At 34.7% G+C, this 26,303-nt stretch overlaps 2 protein-coding genes across 2 annotated transcripts in view; one reads left to right on the top strand and one right to left on the bottom strand.

The window, feature by feature from the left end:
• LOC132749528 (neurogenic locus notch homolog protein 1-like) overlaps positions 1–11,919 on the top strand; it is a 36,162-nt gene extending 24,243 nt beyond the window's left edge. Inside the window, exons 19-22 of the mRNA XM_060739324.1 lie at positions 260–500; positions 2,046–2,232; positions 6,022–6,160; positions 10,885–11,919. Of these exons, the coding sequence (XP_060595307.1) occupies positions 260–500; positions 2,046–2,232; positions 6,022–6,160; positions 10,885–10,895 (578 nt within the window). The 3' untranslated portion in view covers positions 10,896–11,919. The remainder of the gene's footprint in view (positions 1–259; positions 501–2,045; positions 2,233–6,021; positions 6,161–10,884) is intronic.
• A 59-nt stretch (positions 11,920–11,978) lies between these two features.
• On the bottom strand, positions 11,979–22,721 carry LOC132749531 (DET1 homolog). The gene is made up of 5 exons (XM_060739336.1): positions 22,587–22,721; positions 15,075–15,970; positions 14,031–14,510; positions 13,261–13,408; positions 11,979–12,715 (listed from the first exon to the last, which is right to left on the bottom strand). The coding sequence occupies exons 2-5, from the start codon at positions 15,922–15,924 to the stop codon at positions 12,520–12,522; spliced, it is 1,674 nt and encodes a 557-aa protein (XP_060595319.1). The 5' UTR covers positions 15,925–15,970; positions 22,587–22,721; the 3' UTR covers positions 11,979–12,519.
• Between the last annotated feature and the right edge of the window lie 3,582 nt (positions 22,722–26,303).

Raw genomic sequence — 26,303 nt, 5'->3', positions numbered from 1 at the left:
GTTTTTAACTATATGTGTATAGTAAAAACTTAAAAAATCTTCTTTTAAAAAACCCAATGAGCTAGAACTTAGATGTTTAGCATGAAACATCTTCTTATGGGTGTCTACCAAGTCTGTTCAAATAAAAGCCCTTGGGTAAAAATTGGCCCGGGGGGGGGAGGGTGCTATATACAGGTGAGCGACCTCAGGGCCATCATGGCCCTCTTGTTTGTTAATACTGTGCATTATTTATTCTTGTTTTTAATTTTTATCATTACAGACTGTGATGAATTTACAGCAGACGTTATTTTTGTAACGGACAACTCGGGTTCAGTGGGAAACACCAATTATCAGCAATTGAAAGCCTTCGTCATATCTCTTGCAAATGCTTTTGTCATATCACCAACTGAAACTCGCATTGGCGTCGTTGATTATTCTAGATTTATCACTGAAGCAAACACTTTTAATATGAATGTGTACACTTCGAATCTCGCCTTTTCAACCCAAGTATTAGGGCATGAGTAAGTGTAATGTGTTACCTTTGTAAATAGTCTTATCAACAACGAAAAAAATAAAAAGGAATTACCAGTGAGATATTTAGTGTTTCTGATTATCTCTACTTGTGAAAATATATTCAATATGAACAACAATTATTATCTAACTTGTTTAAGCTGATTTTTTTTTTGAAATTTTGAAGACACCAACTGTGGAAAAAAGAAATCTGTGTTTGTCTAAAGTCAGCGTCCCTAATGGTTAAAAGGCACTTTTCGTACTGTTAAGTTACATGACCCCAAAAGATGATTAATTTGGATAAAAATAAAATTGAAAAGTAAAGTAATGACAACATATCCAATTCCTTGCATGATTAAAAGAAAAAAAAAAAAGAAAAAGAATTGGTTGATGCCTTGTAAGACGTTAAAACTGTACTCTGTTGAAAGAAATATCTGAAAAAAATGGTGCAAAGTTGCCGTGTTGAAAGAAATGTCAGAAAAAAGTAGTTTTATGTTAAAAGAACTCCACTGAGATTGAAAACCTCAAAAACATTAATTTATATTCCTTACATAGATCAACTTGGGCACTTTAAAAGAAAGAGATTCACAAGAGATCATATAGAAATATACTCAGAAATTAAAAGAAAATTAAATTTTGTACTATTTTTAGCCCCATTTGTGTGAAAAGCACAATGCAAGGCTTTTCATTATTGCCAATAATGGTTCATTTTCATGATTAAAATAATTATTCTGGAAAAATGGTGAGAACTAACAATCTGAAATTTTGAACACAAGTTATTAGGGTAGACCTACATCAAATGGAGCATTAATCTCAAGAAATTATTTCCACTCCTGAAATGTGAAAAAAAAAATTGGTGGAGTCAGTTAAACAAAGGTACATGTGGGTCAATGGATATTATTGTTCTTTGGTATATTAGTAAGAGGAAACAGTGACACAAGGTGATTAACCCATGCCAAGCTAAATATCTTAAATGGACTTGTCCATCATACAATCTGGACCCTACCATTCATCATTAAAAGGGAAAATGACAAAAAATTTACCAACTGAATAGCAGAAATACAGATCATGATCAGACAGCACGAATTTGCCAGCTAATCTTGATCTGTATTGGTTATATCGAAACATTCAGTTTGCACTAGCAGGCTTGGTGTTAAACACCTTCCAAAAATTACACCTAACCAATTAAGGTACTTTGAATTTGGAACAATTGAATTATCAGGGATTTAATTTTCAAAATACATGTACATAAATTTACCTACGGTACCAACTGTATAGAGCTTGTTCAGACAGCATAGAAATGCAGACTGGCTGAGTTTGCTCTATACTGGTGGCAAATGTTTATAGGTTAAAGTAATAAAGGGTTAAGTACTAAAATTGAAGAAAATGGGTCAGAAAAGGCGGCCCAACATTCACCATACTATAACCCGCGTTTGCACCTGTGCAACCAAGCCCAAAATGTAATGATGTGGCAAATGTTGAAACAGAATTTTATAATTTTCAAATTGTAAATTTGATACATGTATAATTATGACATTACATTTTTTTTTTCAAAGTTACCTTGGCGGTTGGACAAGAACAGATAAAGCCTTAGTAAGAGCTAAACAGTATCTGGACTCCGGTGCAAATAGAGCTGGTGTACCGAATGTTGTTGTAGTGTTAACCGATGGTAATACTAACGATGGAGGAGAATCATTGCTTCCCACAGCTGCAGCGAATTTGAAAAATGTACCTGACACAACGGTAATATGCTCTAATTTGCTAGTTTTAACGTATAGAGGATATTGAAGGAGTGTAGGTTTAATACTAAATTTATTGAACAAGTTGTATAAAATCATATATTATGTGAGCCTCTGGTGAGCATTTAATACTGTTTTATTCAACAAGGTCAATAAATTTAACATTGAATTTACACGAATATAATATTCTTTTTATCACTTATATAAAATAAGAACGGTAAACTGTTAAAAAGAGTTATTTTTCATTGGCGCTCCTATAGTGTAATGCTAACATAAGCAAGCGTTAATGCTATCAAAGTGTTATTACACTAGTGTAATGTCGTTTTTATGCCCCCGCCATATAAAGGCTGGGGCATATTGTGTTACCCTGTTCCATCATTTTGTCGTTCTGTCATTCTGTGATCATCGGTTTCTGTTCATAATCTTAGTAACTGTTGCACACATTCAACTCAAATTTGGCATATGGATGTCATGAGAAAATACAGGGCAAGTTTGAATTTGGTCATGGTTCCATGATTTTTGGCAGAGTAATGCCCCTTTAACTTTGAAAATGATATGAAATTTTCAGTTTCCGTTCATTATCTCCCCAACGGTATTACACATTGAACTCAAACTTGACATATGGATATGTAATGAGAAAATACAGGTCAAGTTCAAAGTTGGTCGTGGTTTGATGGTTTTTGGCAGAGTAATGCCCCTTTTACTTTGAAAATAATATGAAATTTTCAGTTTCCGTTCATTATCTCCCCAACAGTATTATACATTCAACTCAAACTTGACATATGGATATGTAATAAGAAAATACAGGCCAAGCTCGAAGTTGGTCATGGTTCGATTATTTTTGGAAGAGTTATGCCCCTTTTACTTTGAAAATAATATGAAATTTTCATTTTCTGTTCATTATCTCCCCAACGGTATGACACATTCAAATCAAACTTGACATATGGATATGTCATGAGAAAATACAGGTAAAGTTTAAATTTGGTCATGGTTTGATGATTTTTGGCAGAGTTATGCCCCTTTTACTTTGAAAATAATATGACATTTTCAGTTTCAGTTCATTATCTCCCTATCAGTGTTACATATTCAACTAAATTTGACATATAGATATGTCTAAGGAACGCGCAGGTCAAGTTCGAATTTTGCCATGGTTCGATGATTTTTGGCAGAGTAATGCCCCTTTTACTTTGAAAATAATATGAAATTTTCAGTTTCAGTTCATTATCTCCCCAACAGTATTACACATTGAACTCAAACTTGACATGTGGATATGTAATGAGAAAATACAGATCAAGTTCGAAGTTGATCATGGTTTGATGGTTTTTGGCAGAGTAATGCCCCTTTTACTTTGAAAATGATATGAAATTTTCAGTTTCCATTCATTATCTCCACAACGGTATTACACATTCAACTCAAACTTGACATATGGATATGTAATAAGAAAATACAGGTCAAGCTCGAAGTTGGTCATGGTTCCATTATTTTTGGTAGAGTTATGCCCCTTTTACTTTGAAAATAATATGAAATTTTCATTTTCTGTTCATTATCTCCCCAACGGTATGACACATTCAAATCAAACTTGACATATGGATATGTCATGAGAAAATACAGGTAAAGTTTAAATTTGGTCATGGTTTGATGATTTTTGGCAGAGTTATGCCCCTTTTACTTTGAAAATAATATGAAATTTTCAGTTTCAGTTAATTATCTCCCTATCAGTGTTACATTTTCAACTAAATTTGACATATAGATATGTCTAAGGAACGCGCAGGTCAAGTTCGAATTTTGTCATGGTTCGATGATTTTTGGCAGAGTTATGTCCCTTTCACTTTGAAAATAATATGAAATTTTCAGTTTCAGTTCATTATCTCCCTATCAGTGTTACATATTCAACTAAATTTGACATATAGATATGTCTAAGGAACGCGCAGGTCAAGTTCGAATTTTGCCATGGTTTGATGATTTTTGGCAGAGTTATGTCCCTTTCACTTTGAAAATAATATGAAATTTTCAGTTTCCGTTCATTATCTCCTCTAGTGTATTACACATTCAACTCAAATTTGAGATATGGGTACATCAAAGAAATACGCAGGTCAACTTCAAATTGTGTCATGGTTCAATGATTTCGAAGTTTATCATGGTTTGATGGTTTTTGGCAGAGTTATGCCCCTTTTACTTTGAAAAAAAAAGGAAATTTTCAGTTCCCATTCATTATCTCCCCAATAGTTGTGCATATTCAACTCAAATTAAAGATATGGATATGTCATAAGAATGCATTGGTAAATTTCCAATTTGGTCATGGTTTGATGATAGCTGACAGAGTTTTCCTCTTGAACCTTGAAATAAAATCAGAAATTTTAAGTTTCAGTTCATTATCTCCCCAATGGTTGTAAACATTCAACTAAAATTTGACATTCAGATACATCTAAAGAATAAGCAGTTCAAGTTTGAATTTGGTCGTGGTTCAATGATTTTGGACAAAGTTGTCTCCCTTGAATGTTGGAAAAATTTTGAATTTTCAGTTTCAGCACTCATACTTATGTGGAAATGTATGTAGCCATTAATTTGGCTAGAAATATGCAATATGCAATTTACAAAAGGTTAATACTGAAAAGTTTCTGTGCCTTGAACTTTGTTTAAAAATGGTTTGTGTTAACATTGAATAGTGTTAAGGGCTTTGAACTTAAAAATGAAAAACACAATTTGTGCAAACAAATTTGGAACTAAATATTATAACATCTGAAATTTTGGCTGCATGCGGGGGCATCCATGGCATGACTACACATTTCTAGTTGTTAAATGGCTTTATTACACTCCTGCACCGCTGTTTATGTGATAAAAGAGATTTATTACATGAGCTGTCATCGACAGAGACAATATCAATGAATCGTTGATATTTTACTGTCGATCAATAATCGATTCCAGTTTAAAAAATCAATTATGTTGATTAGCTATTTAAATGTACAAAATTATGAAATATCACTAAAAAACATATACAAAAGCAGGTAGCTATGTCTATCACAAAGCTGTTGTTACATAATGAACACATTTCATAGCAGTTTATTGATATATCTGTGTATTGCTGATATTTATCACCAGATATTGATGTATCATCAATATGCTTTGCTCAGTTCTATTTCGTTGAAAACAGAAGTTGTATCTTATGTAGGGTTTGGCAACATACAGGAGAAAAAGAACAAGAGGGCCATCATGAGTCGCTCACCAGAAACAACTGCTTTTCAGTGTTTCCTAATATTAAATTTAAGCATAGAATATGTTTAAACAATAATTTAAAGAAATGCCATGACCTGGGGCATTTAAGCTTTAGCTGAAACGGGGCTCATCAAGTTAATATGAGCAAACTTGATAAAAAACTACCTAAGAATGCTACAAAGTTTGGTGATCATCTATCAATTATTTCAGTAGGAAATGATGTTCGAAGATTTTTTCTATGTTTAGCTTTACTGGCCCCTAAAAGGGGCCAATAAAATTAATATAAGCAAACTTGATAAAACATTACCCAAGAATGCTACAGACAAAGTTTGGTGATCATCCATCCATTAGTTCTGTAGAAATAGTCATTTAAAGGAATTTCTATTTTTAGCTTTTGCAGCCCCTAAAAGGGGCCAATCAAATTAATACGAGCTTACTTGATAAAAGACTACCTAAGAATTCTACAGACAAAGTTTGGTGATCATCCATCAATTAAGTCTATAGAATTAGACATTTAAAGGTATTTCTAGTGAGCTAAAAACATACATGTATATAGTTGGTATGTGTGCTCTGATTTTAGGTTTATGCAGTAGGCATTGGCAGTGGCATTTCACTTACCGAACTTCAACTCATAGCTTCTGATAATAACAATGTTTTTGAAGCCACTTCCTTCGATACATTAGACGAAATCACTGAGCAGATATTGGCAGCTATTTGTGGTATGAATTTGTGTCATTATTTTAATTGTTCTAGTGTTATTATTTAACTTCCCATATCACAAGTAAGGCAAGCATTTATGATCACCTTGTATTGTTGGTTCATTATAAATGTGATCCTGTTTTGCCTTTAATTATCTGCCTATTTTTAACTTAAGGTTCAGTGTTGAAAAAAAAAACTTGATGAGATTGCATTTTTTCATAAAGCCCTTTTAGTAACATTAACAAGATTGCATTTGAGAAAAATGCTATAGAACAATTAATAGTAGTGTAGGAACAGATTTTTTTTGTTTCTATACAATTGAAGATGGTCATAATGCATAGATCCCTGACCTATCTAATTATTATTATCAGATTAGTGGTTAAATCTATTGTTAATCCGATAAAAGATCAGAGTAGGAAATATCAATGCACTTGAGTCTAGTGAATTTGGTGGTGGAAAACCTATGGCCCCCTGGGCGGGGCTAATTTTGACACTAGAGGCAAAATTTGAATAACTTTGGTAGAGAACCTATAGATGATATCATTTAAAAATATTAAGCCTTTAAGCCTTGTACCTTCAGACAATAAGATTTTTTTATTTTTTACTATATGTATATATTGAAAATCAATGACCCCCGAGGCGGGGGCAATTTTGACCACAGGGATTTAATTTGAACAATCTTACTAGAGGTTCACTACACAATGTTTCATGCAAAATATCTAACCTCTAGCATTTGTCAATTGCTAGAAGAAATTTTTTTAAAGTTCTTACTGTAAGTTTTTACTATATACAGTAAAAACCCTCAATTAAGACCACCATCGGGACTGGACCAAAGTGGTCTTAATTGCGGGGTGGTCTTAATTGTGAGTATTCTTATTGCTTACATAGTTACATACTTTACGACCATGTTCTATTTTAGTCATTTTGTGTGAATAAACAATATGTATCTTAACCTGCAAATATTAAAGTATGTTATAATGTTACATCTGATGGGAAGAAAACATTTCTGAAGCAATTTAATATCAAATTCTATTTGATCTGATTTCAATATTAATTATTATATGATGTACATAATACACCCATCAAATTCATAGCAAAATCAATGTGCTTAAAGCAACATTAAACCACTCTAAAATCTACTTTCTCACCTTATTTGATACAATATCCCAATAATAAAAGGTGTTTTTGACACCTTTTGAAATGAAGTGTCATGCCTAAGAGTATTTAAGCAGAAACAACATAACAACTAATTAAAGATCTAGATAAGTGTTGACTTTAAATCTGTGGTCTCAATAGTGGGGTCAAATAAAGAACAAAATAGAGAATTGGGACTGAATCTGGTGGTCTTAAAAGTGGATAAGCGAGGTGGTCTTAATTCTGAATCATGAAACCATTGACATAAAGAACAGAAAATTCCGTTCTTCTAAAAAATGGTCTTAATAGCGGGGTGGTCTTAATTCCGGGGTGGTCTTAAGGAGGGATTCTACTGTACATATAAGGAAAACCAATGACCCCCGGGACTTGGCCGATTTTGACCCCAGGGCTATAATTTGAACAATCTGGGTAGAGGTCTACCACACAATGCCTTATGCAAAATATCTAAGCTCTAGGCCTTTTTGGTCTTCATTAGAAGGTATTTTAAGTTTTTACTATATGTACATATAGTGACGATCAATGACCCCCGGGCTGGGGCCGCTTTTTACCCCAGGGCTATAATTTGAACAATTTTGGTAGAGGTCTTTCAGACAATGCCTTATGCAAAATATCTAAGCTCTAGGCCTTTTTGGTCTTTACAAGAAGATTTTTTAAATTTATTCTTATAATTCCTTTTGATTGCCATGGCAACCAGATTTCTGCATGGAATGAAATTCTTTGAATAACGAAGCCCTTCAGCCAAGGATCAATCCTGCCAAGTTTAGTTGAAATTGGACTAGTAGTTTTTCACAAGAAGATTTTTTAAGTAACACACAAACATACATACACACAGGTGAATAGCTATATGCCACCGCATCATAAAAAATGTGCTGGTGGATGTTGGTCTGCACTGGTAGCATGAGAGGAATAAGTTGCAGCCATCCAGCTAAAAGTTAAAGGAACTCCACTGAGGTCCAAAAGAATGAAAACATAAAAATTTAATTCTATTCATACATACTCGGGTACTAAAATCATAAAGATATGCAAAAGATTTTTAAGAAATATACTTAGAATAAATTAATATTTCAGCCCAATTTGAGTGAAAAGTGTTGTAATGCTTTTCAGTTTTGAATCATTTTTCACATTTAAAATAATAATTTTGAAAAAAAAAAAAAAGAGTAAGCCAACAATCTGAAACTTTGCACGCAAGTTATTGGTCTGGACCTACATCAAATAGAAAATTAATCTCAAAAAATTATTTGCAGTCCTGTCATGTCAAAATAACCTCAGTTGAGTCCCTTTAAATGTTGTTAATAGAATTTCAATGTCACTATATTTTTGTGTATATAAATAAGTTATTGGTAACTTTAAGAGGTTTATTGCTTGCTGTTGCTCAATTTTGTGTCATTTTAAGTACCAAATTCAATTTTAACTCATATTCTGAACTTAATGATATTGAAGCAGCATGAATCCAGATTCATGCTAGTTTTCATATTTTTCAAACGGAACTGACAATCGACTTAAACTACTTAAAGAGGTCAAAATTTGCAAAAATTGACATTACTGCGTTAGTCAAGCAGTGATGAAAACTGCAAAATCAGTCATTAATCGCACAAAACATGTAAATTATTCCTAGAATATTATTACTTTTCCTAAAAGCCAAGTATATTTTTCTAAAGTTTGATTTTCTTAAATTTTTTGGCTCATCTGGAGGCATGAAGCTTTAAGCTTGAATGGAGTGATTGGTTTCAAACTAAAATTAAATTTGAATCACATCCCTTTGAGGGAAATATTACTTTCCTTGGGGATAATGAATGGCTGCCAGTGGATACTGCCAATTTGAGAAGTGGTTCATTACCCCCACAGCAATGAGGAGGGGTATTTTAGCAATTCAAGAGTAGCCAATAACACCATCACCCTGCAAAATCGTATTACTACAATATAAGAAATACCTAAACAGTCAAAAGAAATACTTAAAATCAACATGTTTTATTCCTTTACAAAACTAGAACTGCCACTATCATGGCGTGAATACCCCCGCATACCACTTTGTCAGAATCAACAGTGGCCATTTAGAACTCAGAAACTCAAAAAAGGACAACCTCCCTTCCAAATCTGAGGTTACTAAGCCAGTGCATTGCCAAGTTATGTATTCTACATGCTTCAAATGTGAAAAATGTCAAAATCAATACACTCTGGACAGGCATTCTGAAGCAATTGAGGGGAAAAGCTTTATTTTTGACAAGGTCCCTGTGACCTTGACCTTTGACCCAGTGACCTCAAAATCAATACAGATCATTTACTAATCATGACTTACCTCCCATGCCAAATATGAAGACTGTGGGTCATAGGAAAACCTTAAGTTATTGGGCGGAAAAAGCTTTTTTTGATGTCAAGGCCCCTGTGACCTTGACCTTTGACCTGGTGACTGCTCAAAATCAATAGGGGTCATCTACTAATCACGACTAACCTCCATGCCAAATATGAAGACTGTGGGTCATAGGAATCTTAAGTTATTGGGCGGGAAAAGCTTTTTGATGTGTCAAGGCCCTTGTGACCTTGACCTTTGACCTGGTGACCTCAAAATCGATAGGGGTCATCTACTTATCATGACTTACCTCCATGCTTAATATGAAGACTGTGGGTCAAAGGAATCTTAAGTTATTGAGTTGACAAGCTTTTTGAAGTCAAGGCCCCTGTGAACTTGACCTTTGACCTGGTGACCTCAAAATCGATGGGGGTCATCTACTAATCATGACTAACCTCCATGCCAAATATGAAGACTGTGGGTCAAAGGAATCTTAAGTTATTGGACGGACAAGCATTTTGAAGTCAAGGCCCCTGTGACCTTGACCTGGTGACCTCAAAATCAATAGGGGTCATCTACTAATCACGACTAACCTCCATGCCAAATATGAAGACTGTGGGTCAAAAGAATCTTTAGTTATTTGGCGGACAAGAAAAAACCGCCGGACGGCCGGATGGACAATCTGATTCCAGTATACCCCCTTTACAACTTTGTTGTGCGGGGGTATAATTAATGCTCAATAAAGAAACAAGTAGATCAAGGTAGTTAACTACATTTTAGTACAATATTGAATAAAGAGACACAAAAAAGTTATGTGCCTTAGAATGATATAAGAAGAATAACCTTTGAAATATTCTCAATGTGGGCAATATTAGATGAAAACACATTTAATGTTTTGGTATATACAGAATTTATTTTTGTTTGATTCTGTAGGAAGCTATAAGCTTATAGACATACTTTCGAAACCGTTCCTGGACAAAACCAGTACAGAGATATGAGTGTAAAGTTTCTTGGATTTGCCTCCCCCCTGGCAGGGTTTGAACCCATGCCACTAGCGATCATTAGATTACTAGTCTGGCGCGTTACCCACTTGGTCATGCCCCCACTGAATGTTTTGTAGGTGTTTTACATGGATGGATACATTGAGGTAAAATAATAATGTACCATTACCCACTGAGGGATCTTACCTTCACCTCAGTGCAGAAACAGGTTAACTCCTAATGAGTTTTAATAGGAATTAACCCATTTCTGCACTAAGTTGACAATATATTTGTATATAAGTGGTCTTTTTTTTTATTACAGATGAAGCTTAAGAAATTACCATGGACATTTCGTAGAATGAACAGGAATCTGGAAGCAGTAGAGAGAGATAATCTGTTATACTTCTATCCAGATTTAATATGACTTCTACCATTTCTTTTTTTCATTTTCTTTTTTTCTTCTCCAAATAAAATCAAGTACATTTCTGGCATGTATTTCGTAAAGAATTACAGAATAATTTTAAAGATTATCTTTTGTCATGAACAATTGTACTAGTCAAACTTTTTGTTGAAAAATAAAATTTTATCTGCATTAACTAATCTTGCTTCTTTTATCTTTATCCATCTATTGTGTAATTAAATGGTGAATACAAGAAGTTAAATTTTGGGTTACAAGGCACACTAAAACTGTAAAGATCAGTTGGCCACTGTCCAGCTTTACTGGTGGAGGAATATATTTTGTTTAGATGCCCCTTCACCGTTCAATTCAATGCACAATATGGGTACCACCTAAGAACCACATACTTTCCATAAGCTAGTTTGAAAGTTTTTCTCATTTGAAAGATTAAGAGCTCTCTGGCAGGATTCACACCCATAGCAGTGGAGGGTAACTAAGTGATTAGAAGTGACATTGACAACTCCGCTACTGACACCGCAGGCTATCTGATAATTGTGGAGTCAGTCTCACTTACCAGAACAGTCTAATTAACCAAAGACAACACAAGACTACCCCATGACAACTTTTTTTTTACAGAAAAGGATAAATTTATTGTGTTAATTGATTAAAAAGAAGTTAAAAGTTATATTGATTGTTGACTTGTATATTTCTGTTCAGTGAGTATCTAAGGGGAGTAACTAGGCACACAAACAATAGCACAAGTAAATTGGAATTGTGTCTTCCTGAAGTATTTGTGACACAAGCTAACTTGATAGTCGGTATATTCCGACGATTTTAATGTCTCATATATATTGGTAGAGAAAGAACACCTAGGTCAGAACCACCAACCTTCATTTAACTGAACCGATACATAAACTTGAGGCTTTCTGTAGTGTACGAGAAAAGCCAATGGAAAATTGTTTTTAGATAACCTTCTATTAGAAGCAGCTTTCTTAATCAGTCACAATAATAAAACCAAATTTATTGTTTTCTTTATTTTTGTTAATCATTTTTGTGACAATTTCATTTGTTTTAAAAATCTAACAAAATATCATTCACCATGGTAGGTATGGTGGATACAACTTTCAGGATGGTATTATTATGTACAACATTTCCAGTGGTTCAGTACAACACAAATGTGGTACATAAACAGTCACTATGGTAAGTATGACATTCACTGTAGTATCGTACTACGTATAACTGTCACTGTGGTATGTACATATTTCACTGTGGTACGTACAACAATCACTGTGGTACATACAACTTCCACTGTGGTACGTCAAAATACACTGTGGTATCATACAACTTTCACTGTGGTACCATACTTAACATACAACTTTCACTGTGGTACGTCACCTTTCACTGTGGTACATAACAACTTTCAGGGACGTAGGTAAAAATTCTTTGTGGTACCATATTATGTACAACTTTCACTGTAATACATACAACTTTCACTGTGGTACCATACTTAACATACAACTTTCACTGTGGTTAATTAATTCACGGTGATTAGTACAACATTCACTGTGGTACACTCATATGCCTAACATGGAAATTGACCACATATTCAGAATTTGTCCTCTGTACACTGATGGCAAATGGTTCACTAGGATGGAATGTGAAGGCCACAAGACGACGTGCTGTAGGTGGTGGATTCTTTCCTAATACGCCAGCGTATATTTTGAACTTAAGAAGTGCCGAGTCTCTTGCGTAGAACCTGAAATTTACAATGTGTAACATCCATGTTATAGAAACAATTATTAATAAAATATTATGACAAAACCAACATAGTTTGTTTGCGACCAGCATGGATCCAGACCAGCCTGAGCATCTGCACAGTCTGATCAGAATCCATGCTGTTCGTTATCAATTTCTCTACTTGTAATAGGGACGCGCAGGCTGGTCTGGATCCATGCTGGTCGCAAATGCACTATGGTGGATTTGTCATGACACGGCTCAAATTTAATACAGAACATTACAGCAAGAGCTTTTAGAGGAGCAGTATGCTAGGCACAATATATATAATTATATGATATCCTTTAACCTGCTGGAACCAAAAGTTTTAAGCCTTTGCCACCAATATATAGCCAGGCCAGCCTGCACATCTGTGCAGTCTGACCAGGTTTTATACTGTTTTTTGGCTCAATTTCTGAAATTTGCTCATAAAACTCCTTAACATTTGATTTCATATCAGGGCAAATGCCTTTAAGAAATAAAACGCCTGGTTTTAAAAGAAAATATTTAAAAATCTTTCGGTCATACCTAATAGGATGGTCTCCGCAAGGTTTTGGTCTCTCCATCACTGATACCCATTTGTCATCATAGCTAAACAAGGCCAGGTCAAGATACGGGCTACTGCTGTATGACTGGGCACTGATCGGTAACTGTGCTAGTAAACGCTTTACAGCCTCTACAATATTAAATAATATAAATTTCAATTTAAAATTTCAATGTTAAATGAAATAAATTAATTTCAATTCAATTTAAAATTCAATCTAAAATGACTGAACACTTATACTTAAATAGTAGGTTACTATGCTTACAATCTTTTTACAGTTTATAAAATGTTAAAACATCTAAAATTTATCCAAGATTAGGCAATGATGTGAAAAGTTCTGTGTCAGTTATCATTTTGTGACAGTAACTAAATGGTGGTTTTGCCAGCTCTGATACATTTAAATGAATACTGAAATATATTTTAAGGACCAATGCCATCCAAACTTAATGCAATGATACATGTTTTAAATCTTAAATTTGAATATGTAAATCATTGGACCTTAACATTATGATGATTAAAGTCTAAAATGATATATAATGTACAGGTACTATTAAATCACATAGAAAACACACAAGCACAGAGTAAATTTGATTTGTAACATATAATTGTTTTACCTCAATAGCAAAATACGGAGATATTATTTTGATCTGACACAATCTCAGCTTTAGCATTTAAAGAAATTGAAAGGTTTTATATTCAGGTACATTAAAATCTTAGACAACTAGCCAAAAACAGCAGCTTAAAACACACTAACCTGTATTTCCCCCAAACTTGGCATTAATAATTGTCTGTTTAAACCGCTGCTGAATTTGTCTAGCATATATATTACTGGATGACGAACACGTAAACTGCGCCTCCGTATGAAGTGTTGCATTGCGGAACATATCGCAGAAATTCTCAAAAAGTTCCAGTAAATCCTCTGATGTATTTTCATTTACAGCAATCACTTCTGTACTTGCCATATTATACACAACAAAAAAAGACGGCTGAGAATTTGGGTCCGATATTTTCAGAGTCACCACATCTTCACTAGCATATTTTATAAGGAGATGATTTTCATCGAGAAGTTGCATTTTCCACATTTTAAGTGCGGCAAATTGTTCAAAGTATTGGTAAAACTTGCGAAGCTCGTACATAGACCCGCTACATTTAGCTTTTGTATAAAGAAACACAAGTAGACGATGTTTTAAACTGTTCATTGTTTTCTCCATGTACTGAGTCTGTGACGACCGACCTGAAATATAAATAAGGCAGCTAAAAATATTAAAATAAATAACATGTAATTTAAAATGTGTCCATAACTGCAAGCAAAGAAAAGTCTGCATTTGGTAAATTGGCTTGAATCATGTTTACTGCAGGAAAGCTGCAGGACCTGCATGTGGTCTTAAATTAAGAGTGGTGGAATTAGACAAATTGCTAAACAGTTTAAGATGCAACACTGTTAGCCATAAGGAGGATCCATTCAGACTTTTATTTTATAGAAAGAAAAAAAAACACCAAAAAACCTTTAATGTATTTTAGCTAGATTGTGAAAAATGCATCACTTATGACTTAGCATGTCTGTATTAAAAGTTCGCCATATTTGAAAACAATATTCACAAATACTCTATACAGTAGGCCAACATATTCCAACTCAGAAATCTTCCAGTTAGACACTGTTACCACTTGATAAATTTTAAAACTTTTTGCCTATATCTTATACTGTAATACACATTTCCTCATAAAACTTTACACAACAGTTCAATACATTTAGTTCTGGATGTAAGTATGAATTAAAGATATGCATAAATTAAAATACCTGCAGAATCATGGAACATATCAAAGTAAAGGCCGTCATCTTCATGGCAGAATCGTCCAATACTTCGAACATCTATAAACTCTCCATTAGGTGTGACATGAAATATATGTATAGTTTGCTGCAGCACTGATAGAACAGCCAATGTGTTTTTATATAAATACAAGCCTTGATTATGTGACAGAAATATTTTATCGTATTTAAAACTCCGAGAGTCGCATAAATGCCCGGTTTCAAGTTCCACAATATGCAGGCAATAGTCTTCCAAAGGTGAGCGAGGGGTTGCGTTGACTGCTTCGTTATTCCTATGAGTCTCGAAAAACAATGGGTGTGGCTCTTCTGGTACATTTTGCGCCGAACCAACTATCACAAACTTACCATCGTCAGTAAAAAGGCTGCACTCGCGATTCAAATGTCCACCGTTTGTAGCTACTAATGCTGTACATTTCAATTTAAAAAACTTTTCAAAAAGTTTTCCTCTGATTTCCATTGTATGCGGGTCAGAGGTGGCGGCTGCAATGTCACCTTTAAGATTTTTCATTATTGTCTCGGCTGCAGACGAGCCTTCAAACGTATAAATTTCAATTGAAGTCTGATCTGAAGAAAACGCAACAAAATATCGCCCATCTGATGAAAACTTTCTAAGAAAACATGGTGGCTTTTCAACATTCACTACAGTGAAGTTTGGAAATATGTTAGTGTAAAATACCCTTGCTCTGTGAAAATGAGACCCTGGTCTACCAGCATGTGTTTCTCTTTGCCTCAACCTGTAAACTGCATTTTGACTATGAATTTTACGAGGTTTAAGATAATATTCCAAAGGCAGTGAATTATCAATTTCTCCTTTCTTCATATTGTCTTTGATTTTTCCTGTTCTTCACTTAATTATAGGGTAGTTTCTGAAAAAGAAATAAATATATGAAACAAAAGAGTTATTATGGCATCTGAGGTCCAAATCTAGAAAACTTCATGGGCATGATAAGTTACATATCTAAACTGTGGGCATTGTAGTTTACCAATACCTATGCTCTAGGCATTGCAGTTCTCAACATTAAGAATGAAATAAGTTTTCCCATGTAAGTCTAATAAAAGAAGAATTTGTAACAGAGTTACCAACGTCGCCGCCTCGGGAAGTTTTATATGAAGCACAAAATTGTCCTATTTCAAAAGATTGAGGTATGGATCTCAGGACTTTCAGTCCACAATTATGATCAATGCTAGATCTGCAAATGCAACAATAAATTTATTAAAGAAATAAAATGAAACACAGAATTAACAAGGGTGCCATAGTCACAAATCAGCCCGTTTACGAAAGCTTTAGATGGAGATGGGGGCATTATGGATAAGTGTTATCTAGCAAGCAAGTTTTTATTCTTGGCACTGTGTTGTTAAATGAACCTTAAAACAAATCAGTAGGGAAGATATGCACAGGATGTGTGACCTTGACCTTGGTCGCAGGGACCTGAATTGTATGCACGGCACTCAGCCTCACAATGATGAACATTTGCGCCAAATTATATTGAAATCCCTCTATGCATGTAGAAGTTTTGCTCCAGACAAGCGTTTTTCTATGAGCTCTAACTGTGACCTTCACCTTTGACCTAGAGACTTGGTTCATGTGCAGGACACTACGTCTCATGGTGGTGAACAATTCTACAAAGTAACATTAAAATTCCTCCATGCATGTAGAAAATATGCTCCGGACAACATCTGGATATTTAATCTTCTCCAGTGACCTTGACCTTGCAAATATTAACCTAAATTAAATGTGTCACACCTGTAGTCATGATAGTTACCATTTGTGCTACAATCCATCAATAAATGATGACTAAATGGTCCCTATTCACATCTTCAAATTTTTATCTGAACCTTGACCTCTATGTGTAACTTTGACTTTGGTCGCAGGGATCTGAATTTTGCGTGCGACACTCAGCCTCACAATGGTGAACATTTGTGCCAAGTTATATTGAAATCCCCCTATGAATGTAGAAGTTTTGCTCCGGACAAGCGTTTTTCAATGAGCTCTAAGTGTGACCTTGACCTTTGACCTGGAGACCTGGATCATGCATGGAGCAATACATATCATGGTGGTGAACATTTCCATAAAGTATTATAAAAATTCTTCCATACATGTAGGAGATATGCTCCAGACAAAATCTGGATATTTCACCATCTTTAGTGACCTTGACCTTGCATATATTGACCTAAAGTACATGTGTCACAGCCGTAGTCATGATAATGACCATTTGTGTTACAATCCCTCAATAAATGATGAATAAATCGTCCCTATACACATCTTCATATTTTTATCTAAACTTTGACCTCTATGTGTGACCTTGACCTTGGCTGCAGGGACCTGAATTTTGTGCGTGACACTCCGCCTCACAATGGTGAACATTTGTGCCAAGTTATATTGAAATCCCCCTATGAATGTAGAAGTTTTGCTCCGGACAAGCGTTTTTCAATGAGCTCTAAGTGTGACCTTGACCTTTGACCTGGAGACCTGGATCATGCATGGAGCAATACATATCATGGTGGTGAACATTTCCATAAAGTATTATAAAAATTCTTCCATACATGTAGGAGATATGCTCCAGACAAAATCTGGATATTTCACCATCTTTAGTGACCTTGACCTTGCATATATTGACCTAAAGTACATGTGTCACAGCCGTAGTCATGATAATGACCATTTGTGTTACAATCCCTCAATAAATGATGATTAAATCGTCCCTATACACATCTTCATATTTTTATCTGAACTTTGACCTCTATGTGTGACCTTGACCTTGGCTGCAGGGACCTGAATTTTGTGCGCGACACTCCGCCTCACAATGGTGAACATTTTGTGCCAAGTTATATTGAAATCCCTCTATGCATGTGGAAGTTTTGCTCCGGACAAGCGTTTTTCAATGAGCTCTAAGTGTGACCTTGACCTTTGACCTAGCGACCTAGTTCATGTGCGTGACATGGCTTCTCATAATGGTGAACATTTCTATGAAATTTCATTAAAATCCCTCCATGCGTGTAGGAGATATGCTCGGACAAAATCTGGATATTTCATCATCTTTAGTGACCTTGACCTTGTATATATTGACCTAAATTATATGTATCACAGCCATAGTCTTGATAATGACCATTTGTGTTACAATCCCTCAATAAATGATGACTAAATGGTCCATATACACATCTTCATATTTTTATCTGAACTTTGACCTCTATGTGTGACCTTGACCTTGGCCGCAAGGACCTGAATCTTGCGCGCGACACTCCGCCTCACAATGGTTGAACATTTGTGCCAAGTAATATTGAAATCTCTCTATACATGTGGAAGTTTTGCTCCGGACAAGCATTTTTCAATGAGCTCTAAGTGTGACCTTGACCTTTGACCTAGAGACCTGGTTCATGTGCGCGACACTGCTCCTCATAGTGGTGAACATTTCTATGAAGTTTCATTAAAATCCCTCCATACATGTAGGAGATATGCTCCGGACAAAATTGGACGCCGCCCGCCCATACGCCCGACCGCCCGCCCGCCAGGGGCGTTCCCATAATATGTCCCGCTTTTCAAATGTGCGTATAAAAATGATCATGTTAAGCTTTGACCTCTAAGTATGACCTTGACCTTGGAAGTAGGGGTGCAGGTTTTGTGTATGACATATTGTCTTATTATTGTAACTTTTTGAGCCAAGTATTTTCAAAATCCCTTGAACTATGAAGGAGTTATGGATCGGACACAAAAATATACCCTATAACAGACTATATTAATCTTTGACCTCTAATTGTGACCTTGGAGGTAGGGACCCCATGTTTTGCGCCTGACATAGCGTCTTATTACTGTGATTATTTGTGCAAAGTATTTTTAAAATCCTTTGATCTATGAAAAAATTATGGACTGGACACAAAATATACCCTATAACAGACTATGTAAATCTTTGACCTCTACATGTGACCTTGACCTTGGAGGTATGGACACATGTGTTAAGCACGACATATCATCTTATCATTGTGACTATTTGTGCCAAGTATTTTCAAAAAATCTTGATCTATGGAGAAGTTATGGACGGGACACAAAATATACCATTAATGCATATAACAGACTCTGTTAACCTTTGACCTCTAAGTGTGACCTTGACCTTGGCGGTAGGGGTGCAGGTGTTGAACTTGACATATCGTCTTTTTATGTGATTATTTGTGCCTAATTGTTTCAAAATCCCGAAGAAGTTCTAGATAGGACACAAAATATACCCTAAAACAGACTATTTTAACTTTTGACCTCTAAGTGTGACCTTGAATTGGAGGTAGGGGTGCAGGTGTTGTGCATGACACATTGTCTTATTATGTGACTATTTGTGCCTAATTATTTCAAAATCCCGAAGAAGTTCTAGATCGGACACAAAATATACCCTAAAACAGAATATGTTAACTTTTGACCTCTAAGTGTGACCTTGAACTTGGAGGTAGGGGTGCAGGTGTTGTGCATGACACATTGTCTTATTATAGTGACTATTTGTGCCAAGTATTTTCAAAATCCTTTGATGTATGAAAAAGTTATGGACTGGACACAAAATATACCCTATAATAGACTATGTTAATCTTTGACCTCAAAGTGTGACCTTGACCTTGGAGGTATGTGACAGGTTGTAACGCATGACACATCGTCTCATTAGTGTAAACAATTGTGGCAAGTATTTACAAAATCCCTACAAAGATAAGAAAGTTATGGACCAGACACGACATATACCCTCACATAGACAATGTTGACCTTGAATGACATTATGAGCAAGTACGACCTTGACCCTGGAGGTAGGGGTCTGGTTATTGACACATCGTCTTATTATAACAAACATTTGTGCCAAGTTATTTCAGATTCCTTTGATAAATGACAAAGTTATGGACCGGACACGAAAGTGTGACGCACGAGAGGACACTTGTTGGGTAATTCTATTCATTCCGTCAGTATTGTTGGGTACTTTTGTTCTCTTATTGGGTACTTTTAAACAAAAGAAGTACCCAATAAACGAATTCCTACGAATGGACATTTATTGGGTACTTCTTTTGTTTAAAAGTATCCAATAAGAGAACAAAAGTACCCAACAATAGGAATGAATAGAATTACCCAACAAGTGTCCTCTCGTGCGCTGGAGGTTCCAAACAAGTGTCCTCTTGTGCGCCCGGATGGACGGACAGACAGACAGAGCCTATTTCTAAATCCCTCTTTTTTTCTTCGAAAAGGCGGGGGACAATAACTGACACCTGGAATGGGCTTTTAACTTTTGTGAAGTACCACATTGTTTAGTCCAATATATAAGACGTTACAGGCTTGTTATAGTTTTTGTCGGTCAAGCCTGACGTCTAATAGTTATTGCTCATAAACACATAGCATCATAAAAAATTCAAAAAATGTCTATTATCTTGCCTTTCAAGCTTTATTCAAAAGCTTATCTTCTTTTCTTTCAATTTCATGCTCAATCATAAATAAAAACTCTCAAACAATGTACTTATCAATTTAAAATAAAATATAAACATCAATCAATTTTTGTCTATCAGCCATACTGGTTAAGTAAGGTGCTTTACAGATTTATTCATGGAAAAATATATTCGAACATGGGCAATTATTTCGTTAAAAAAATAGTCTGTTAGAATCTTCTGACTCAGTTAAACGCTTGCATTTAAATAAGCCAATCAGATTTCGCGCACTGTATGGCGGCCATTTGTTTATCGGCTGTATAAGGAATTTTATTGTACATGAAAGGATTTAATCATGATTTTTTCAGATGTGACAGTTTAATTATTTTGTCCAAATGTATTCATTTTTTAGTTTTGTTCATAAATAGGTCAAAATTAATGTAATTATAGGACTACACATTGTGATGCTACATGCCAAATATCTAAGCTCTGGCCATTGAAGTTTTGAAGAAGAATTTTTAGACATGTTTATTATGTAAATTAAATGTCTCCTGGAAGGGTCCAATTTTGATCCCCAGGAGCATGCTTTAAATATTTCTGTAATTTAAGGACCACAAGATGATGTTAGCCTGGAACCCTGTTGTATCGATCTATTTACCCATAAATCACAACTGCAGTTAAAAAATTTAAATCTCCCTGAATCTTTGTTTTGTATCATTTATTTTTTATTCTTTTGTCATAGTATTTACATGACAAACATCACTGATATATAGTTTTTAGCTTTGGAATATACGGATATTTACAGACATGTCAAACAGGTTGAAGAATTAGGTCACGCCATTATATTGATGCATTGTGAGAATCGCTCAGTTAGTCAAAGTTTGGGAAGCCTGAACCATGTTTATGTTAGATTTTTCAGTCAATTAGAATCAAAGATGTCTGTTTTAAAATGTCAGCATAAATTTAGGAACTTTCAACAGACAGTTAATGTACTTTTAATAAGAACACACTATTTATAAGTCTATTTATAATCTACAAGCAGGCGCGTAGCTGCCTATACGCGAGTACGCAGCTGAATCCACATTATTTTGACCAAAAAAAATTTTTTTAGTAAAAAAAATGTGGTTTGAAATTCAGCCGCGTTCGCCAGATCTGATAATTACCACACTGAATACTTTATAAATCATATAGCCTAAATCGTACACCTGCATACCGTAGTATTTTTTTGTAAAGTTGTCGGCCTTTGCAGCTCTTCAAAGTCGGAAGTTTGCACGCGCCGTATTTTCGAAATGTAAACAAATGTTTACATCGAGTTCTTAAAGAAGTCATCAGCAGAATCAGCGATAGAAAAAAGGTAATTATAACTAAAATGTTACTATGTATGCCTAGTGTTTATTTGTTTCGGTCTGTTTGTTAAACTTGCTGTGAAATGTAGACTAGTTGAAATAAACGAAACTCCATTTTTATGCTAAAATAAATGGATTTTCGTTGGTCAAGAAAGCTCCACGGAGGCCCCAAAACGCACCAAATTGCACCATTTATTTCAAAATTTTCAGGGGGGGGGGGGCATGCCCCCTGACCCACCTAGATTATTTTGAATCCACATTCTTTATAGGCTAGCTACGCGCCTGCAAGGTCTGATAGTACCTAAAACATGTTTTTGATCATTTTTACGCACAAAACAAATGCGAAAGATTTTCGTGATTTGTATGTAAATGTAAGCAATCAGTAGCTAGTGCATTTTGCAAAAAAATCGAAAAATTTGTAAATAGATCGATACAATGAATAGCACGATACAATGGGGTTCCACTATACATGCCCAATATTTTTCTGAAGGAATTTTAAAGATTTGTATGGAAATAGCATCTAGACATATAATTACAAGTTGGAAATAAATTATAACAGTGTTGTTCAAACCATTTGACAGATCATACTTAGTAATCTTTAAATTACTTTATGAAAATATATGACGACTTCAAATGAAAACACTTCAACACTGTTCAAAATGAAAGGATAGCAAGAGATAGCATTAGCTTCTTTACTGTACACTGTCACAAAAAAACAAGATCCATGCCTGTTTACTTATCTTTAGCTAACATATCTTACTTCGTGCAATCAACGCCTGGCAATGTCAAAAATTTCATAAATCTGTTTATTTTCTTATTTTCAGATTGGGTGTTGTTGTTGTTCACCGGCTTGACGAACGCTCTAACACGAATACGCTATTTAAATATTGTTGTAGTCTCATACACCCATTACCTCCCTTGGCAGAATTGTACTGAGTAGGGGAGATCACTGCGTAAAAAATTTCCCTCTGTGTTCCCACAGTTACTTCCCTTTTACGGATTTTTTTCAAATGTTAATGTTAATTTTTGAAAAATAATTTATTATAGTACTGACTGGCTTATTTTCTTTCCCGTCCATTCAGTAGGTGCTCATTGTTGCGAGGCACAGTACATCGGCAGAAGATTTACAGAAGTTGGACGGTGAAAAGGGGATAAACCGAATTTTTGAACCCTAAATGAACACGATAATGGCCCCCAACAAAGTTCATTGGGCGGCAATGTACAAGGAGATTCCACTAGGTACGCAGGTTCAATTTTACGTTTGAAAGCCAAGTCCTTTTAGCTGAAAAACAAACAGCCCTTTTTATCTTATTCCTGCCTCCTGGTCTACCTTAAACCTCCTTCCATTGTTTGTGGACAATGTCCACATGTTTCACGAAGGCAATGAGTCTAATTGACTTCCCAGGCATTTATGGCACAAACCACAATTCTTCTTTACAGCCTGATGCAAGTGATACAGCCGTCAGGAATAAAAGGGTTACACAATATTATAGTAATGTTACGTCTCATTTACATACTTTTTGGCTGAAAATTCATTTTGTGTAGACCTACACCTTACGTTTTGATAATTTATAAAGTAGGCCTAATATATTAAACAATATAAGATTTTGTCCCGAATTCACATACAAATGTAGATTTTCAGTAATGAAATTTATACAATGGCGCAATAGATGCACAAAACAACAATGTTGTTGTTTGTATATTGTACTTCTTATCTCTAACGGAATCAGAAAATATTATTGCGTAATGTCGTCTGCTTAATTTGTCTTGCCTCGAGGTCTGTGTTGTCGTTGTCAAGGTGATCCCCCGCTGTTTCAGCCACTGTGACTATCAAGGCACCTGATACCCCGCTGTTTTGATCAGTCCTCTTAATTTCGCGCTTATGTCTTCAATAATGGATTAATTTCTTTCACTGTACGCTGTTGTAATATCACGAAACTGTTAAGGAATATATCTTATTATTTAAATATTTCGTTTACCCTACACACGTCTTTAATTACGAGTATGCGTACCCGCTGGTCTTGACCTTCACTGGTCGCATGGACAAAATATGTTGCCACCAGTATGCTAAGTGTTTATTGCTTACGTGTCAGCATGTTTGTGATTTGCAAGCTTCATATAACTTCTAAATTCCATTTGTTTTCTCGCTTAGGACACACGCATTCTTTTATTTGAGACCCAAATACCTCTTTCCATGAAGTCAAATAGATGGTTACGTGATAATCGCCGTATGACCACATCTGCGGATGCTTCTAAATCATAAATCTGAAATGTCGTTTCAAAATGTTTGCATGTTATGTTATTGTAAATGAAATAAACTTTAATTTCTTAAAATTGCTCCCACTTTGTTTGTAAGAAATATATAAATTTTGTAAAACAAAGTTTTGCCCAACTATGTTTATATCTGTTATTTATATGGCATTACTAATGTAAAGCAGAATGAATAAATAAATAAATATATATATATATAAATAAATAAATAATATGTATGGGTATGCATCATAATATTGTTTTCATATTTACTTTCATCAAACTTTTTAGCATGGCTTTACGTAAATCGTAACTTTTTCTCTCGCCCACATGCTATGTAACTAAATTATTTACCTGTACTCGAAGATATTTTTCTCTTCGACCTAAGATATAGTTGTTTTGTAAATGCAAATGTTAGTAGCATTCTTAAAATGGAATGTGATAAATGAAGGTATCAATTATTTATCGCTTAGAAGCAGTCTTGGTTTTCTTTGTAGCAAAATCTCTGTGTAAAAAAAACAACAGCCGCCTTACTCATGCATAATGGATGATAATGAATAGAGTCCGCGTTCAAAAATGCACTTTATTATCTTTATTGTGTTTAATATGGCAAAGATATTTGTTTCCTATTTCATCGGTCGCGGATTAAATTTCATTAATGTTAAAAGAGCATGAGGAGTCCGGAACAGGTTCCAGACACCGACACTGGTTAGTTTAGAAAGCGGACGTGAAACGGGTGGAATCTGCGCTACAAATGAAATGACTTGCCATAAAACAAATAAATGTTGATAATTAAAATACATTTAAACAATATACAAATGTACTCATTATTCTCATTTTTTACGTGTTATGAAAAAAAAACAAAAACTATGATTGACGCAAATCGCGTCATGTCTCGCTTGAATAATTAAGTTTTAAGACCCCCTTCGCGCCTGGCATTCGACGTAACTTAATAAGGATAGTAAATATTGTTATTAGTGCGTTCGGTACTTTGATTAGTGTATATTGAACTATGCTGCAAAATATGATAAATGAATGCATTCTGAGGAATTTCTCATATAGATTTGCAAGGTGTTTCAGAAAATATGCTCATAATTATGCCAACAGACACTGCATCATGCAGATGTGCGGAATTCATACTATCATACAATAATTGTCTTGTCTGACGTGGCATATCCTAGCTATTTATTTTCATGTCTTCATTAAAAGAAACGCATCACCGATTTTCTTTTACCAAAATATTACGGAAAGAGCCGAAAAGATATGATTTGTTTAATTCGTGGTATTATCTGCATCAGAAAAGGTAAAGATGTTAGATCGAACATTAACCGGTTGATGGCACATCGTTTGATAAAACATTAGCAATAAATAAGCGGTATAAGTTTAAAAAGCATGTTTGGAAGTGCCTTATCTTGCAAGCTATTTTGAATCTAATCATGTTACCCTATAAAAACAGTAAGATAGTCTGGTATTTTGTACGATGAAATGCGCGAAATCACATAGGAAATAAATCGTGGAAAGTTTTTCATTGTCTTTTCGTTGCTTTTATTTCCTGATGCATTTTGTATTTTTGTACTGACTGTATGGTGATGTTATACCTTTACTAGCGGAGAAATACATCAGCTGCCCTTGAATTGTTTCAGGTACGATCGGGTCCATAAGTAGAATTACTTAGTGAACTACTATTGCAATAAAGTTTGACATTCCGGAAGAAATTCCAACCAATTAGACAAATTCAGCAAGAATGTCCTAGATTTCAATAAACAAATGTTTGCAATAAGCATATTGTTTCTTTACAGATCCTGTAACACAATTTTTTTTCATGTTTTTATATCATAAATATGATGCTCAAATTAAGATTTATCAATTTTGTAGGTTCCAAAAAGCATTAATTGTACAGATATAACCGAATTTATCATTTCATGTAAATAAAGGGAGGTAACAAATAATTATTTTCTATTAAAGTCTAAGTTAAAGTTTTCAATATATTTTAATAATTACTTATAATATATGATATTATTAGATCTAACTGTTACTTTTGATATGACTTTTTTCATTTTCATGATTATTTGAAGGTTTTTCATGAAAATAAAATTCTGCATTAGTTGTGTAATATTTGATGCTTTGATGTATTGTCTAAATAATTTACATTCGTCATTATATATAAAGAGAGTGATTTTTATTATTATAGCCGCGGATCATCCCAAAAATTAAAGACGGGAAAACA

Source organism: Ruditapes philippinarum, unplaced genomic scaffold, assembly GCF_026571515.1.
Source record: "Ruditapes philippinarum isolate M1 unplaced genomic scaffold, ASM2657151v2 ctg537_1_1_1_1, whole genome shotgun sequence".
In the NCBI taxonomy this organism is placed as follows: domain Eukaryota; kingdom Metazoa; phylum Mollusca; class Bivalvia; order Venerida; family Veneridae; genus Ruditapes; species Ruditapes philippinarum.
This window is presented reverse-complemented; position numbering and strand designations above follow the sequence as displayed.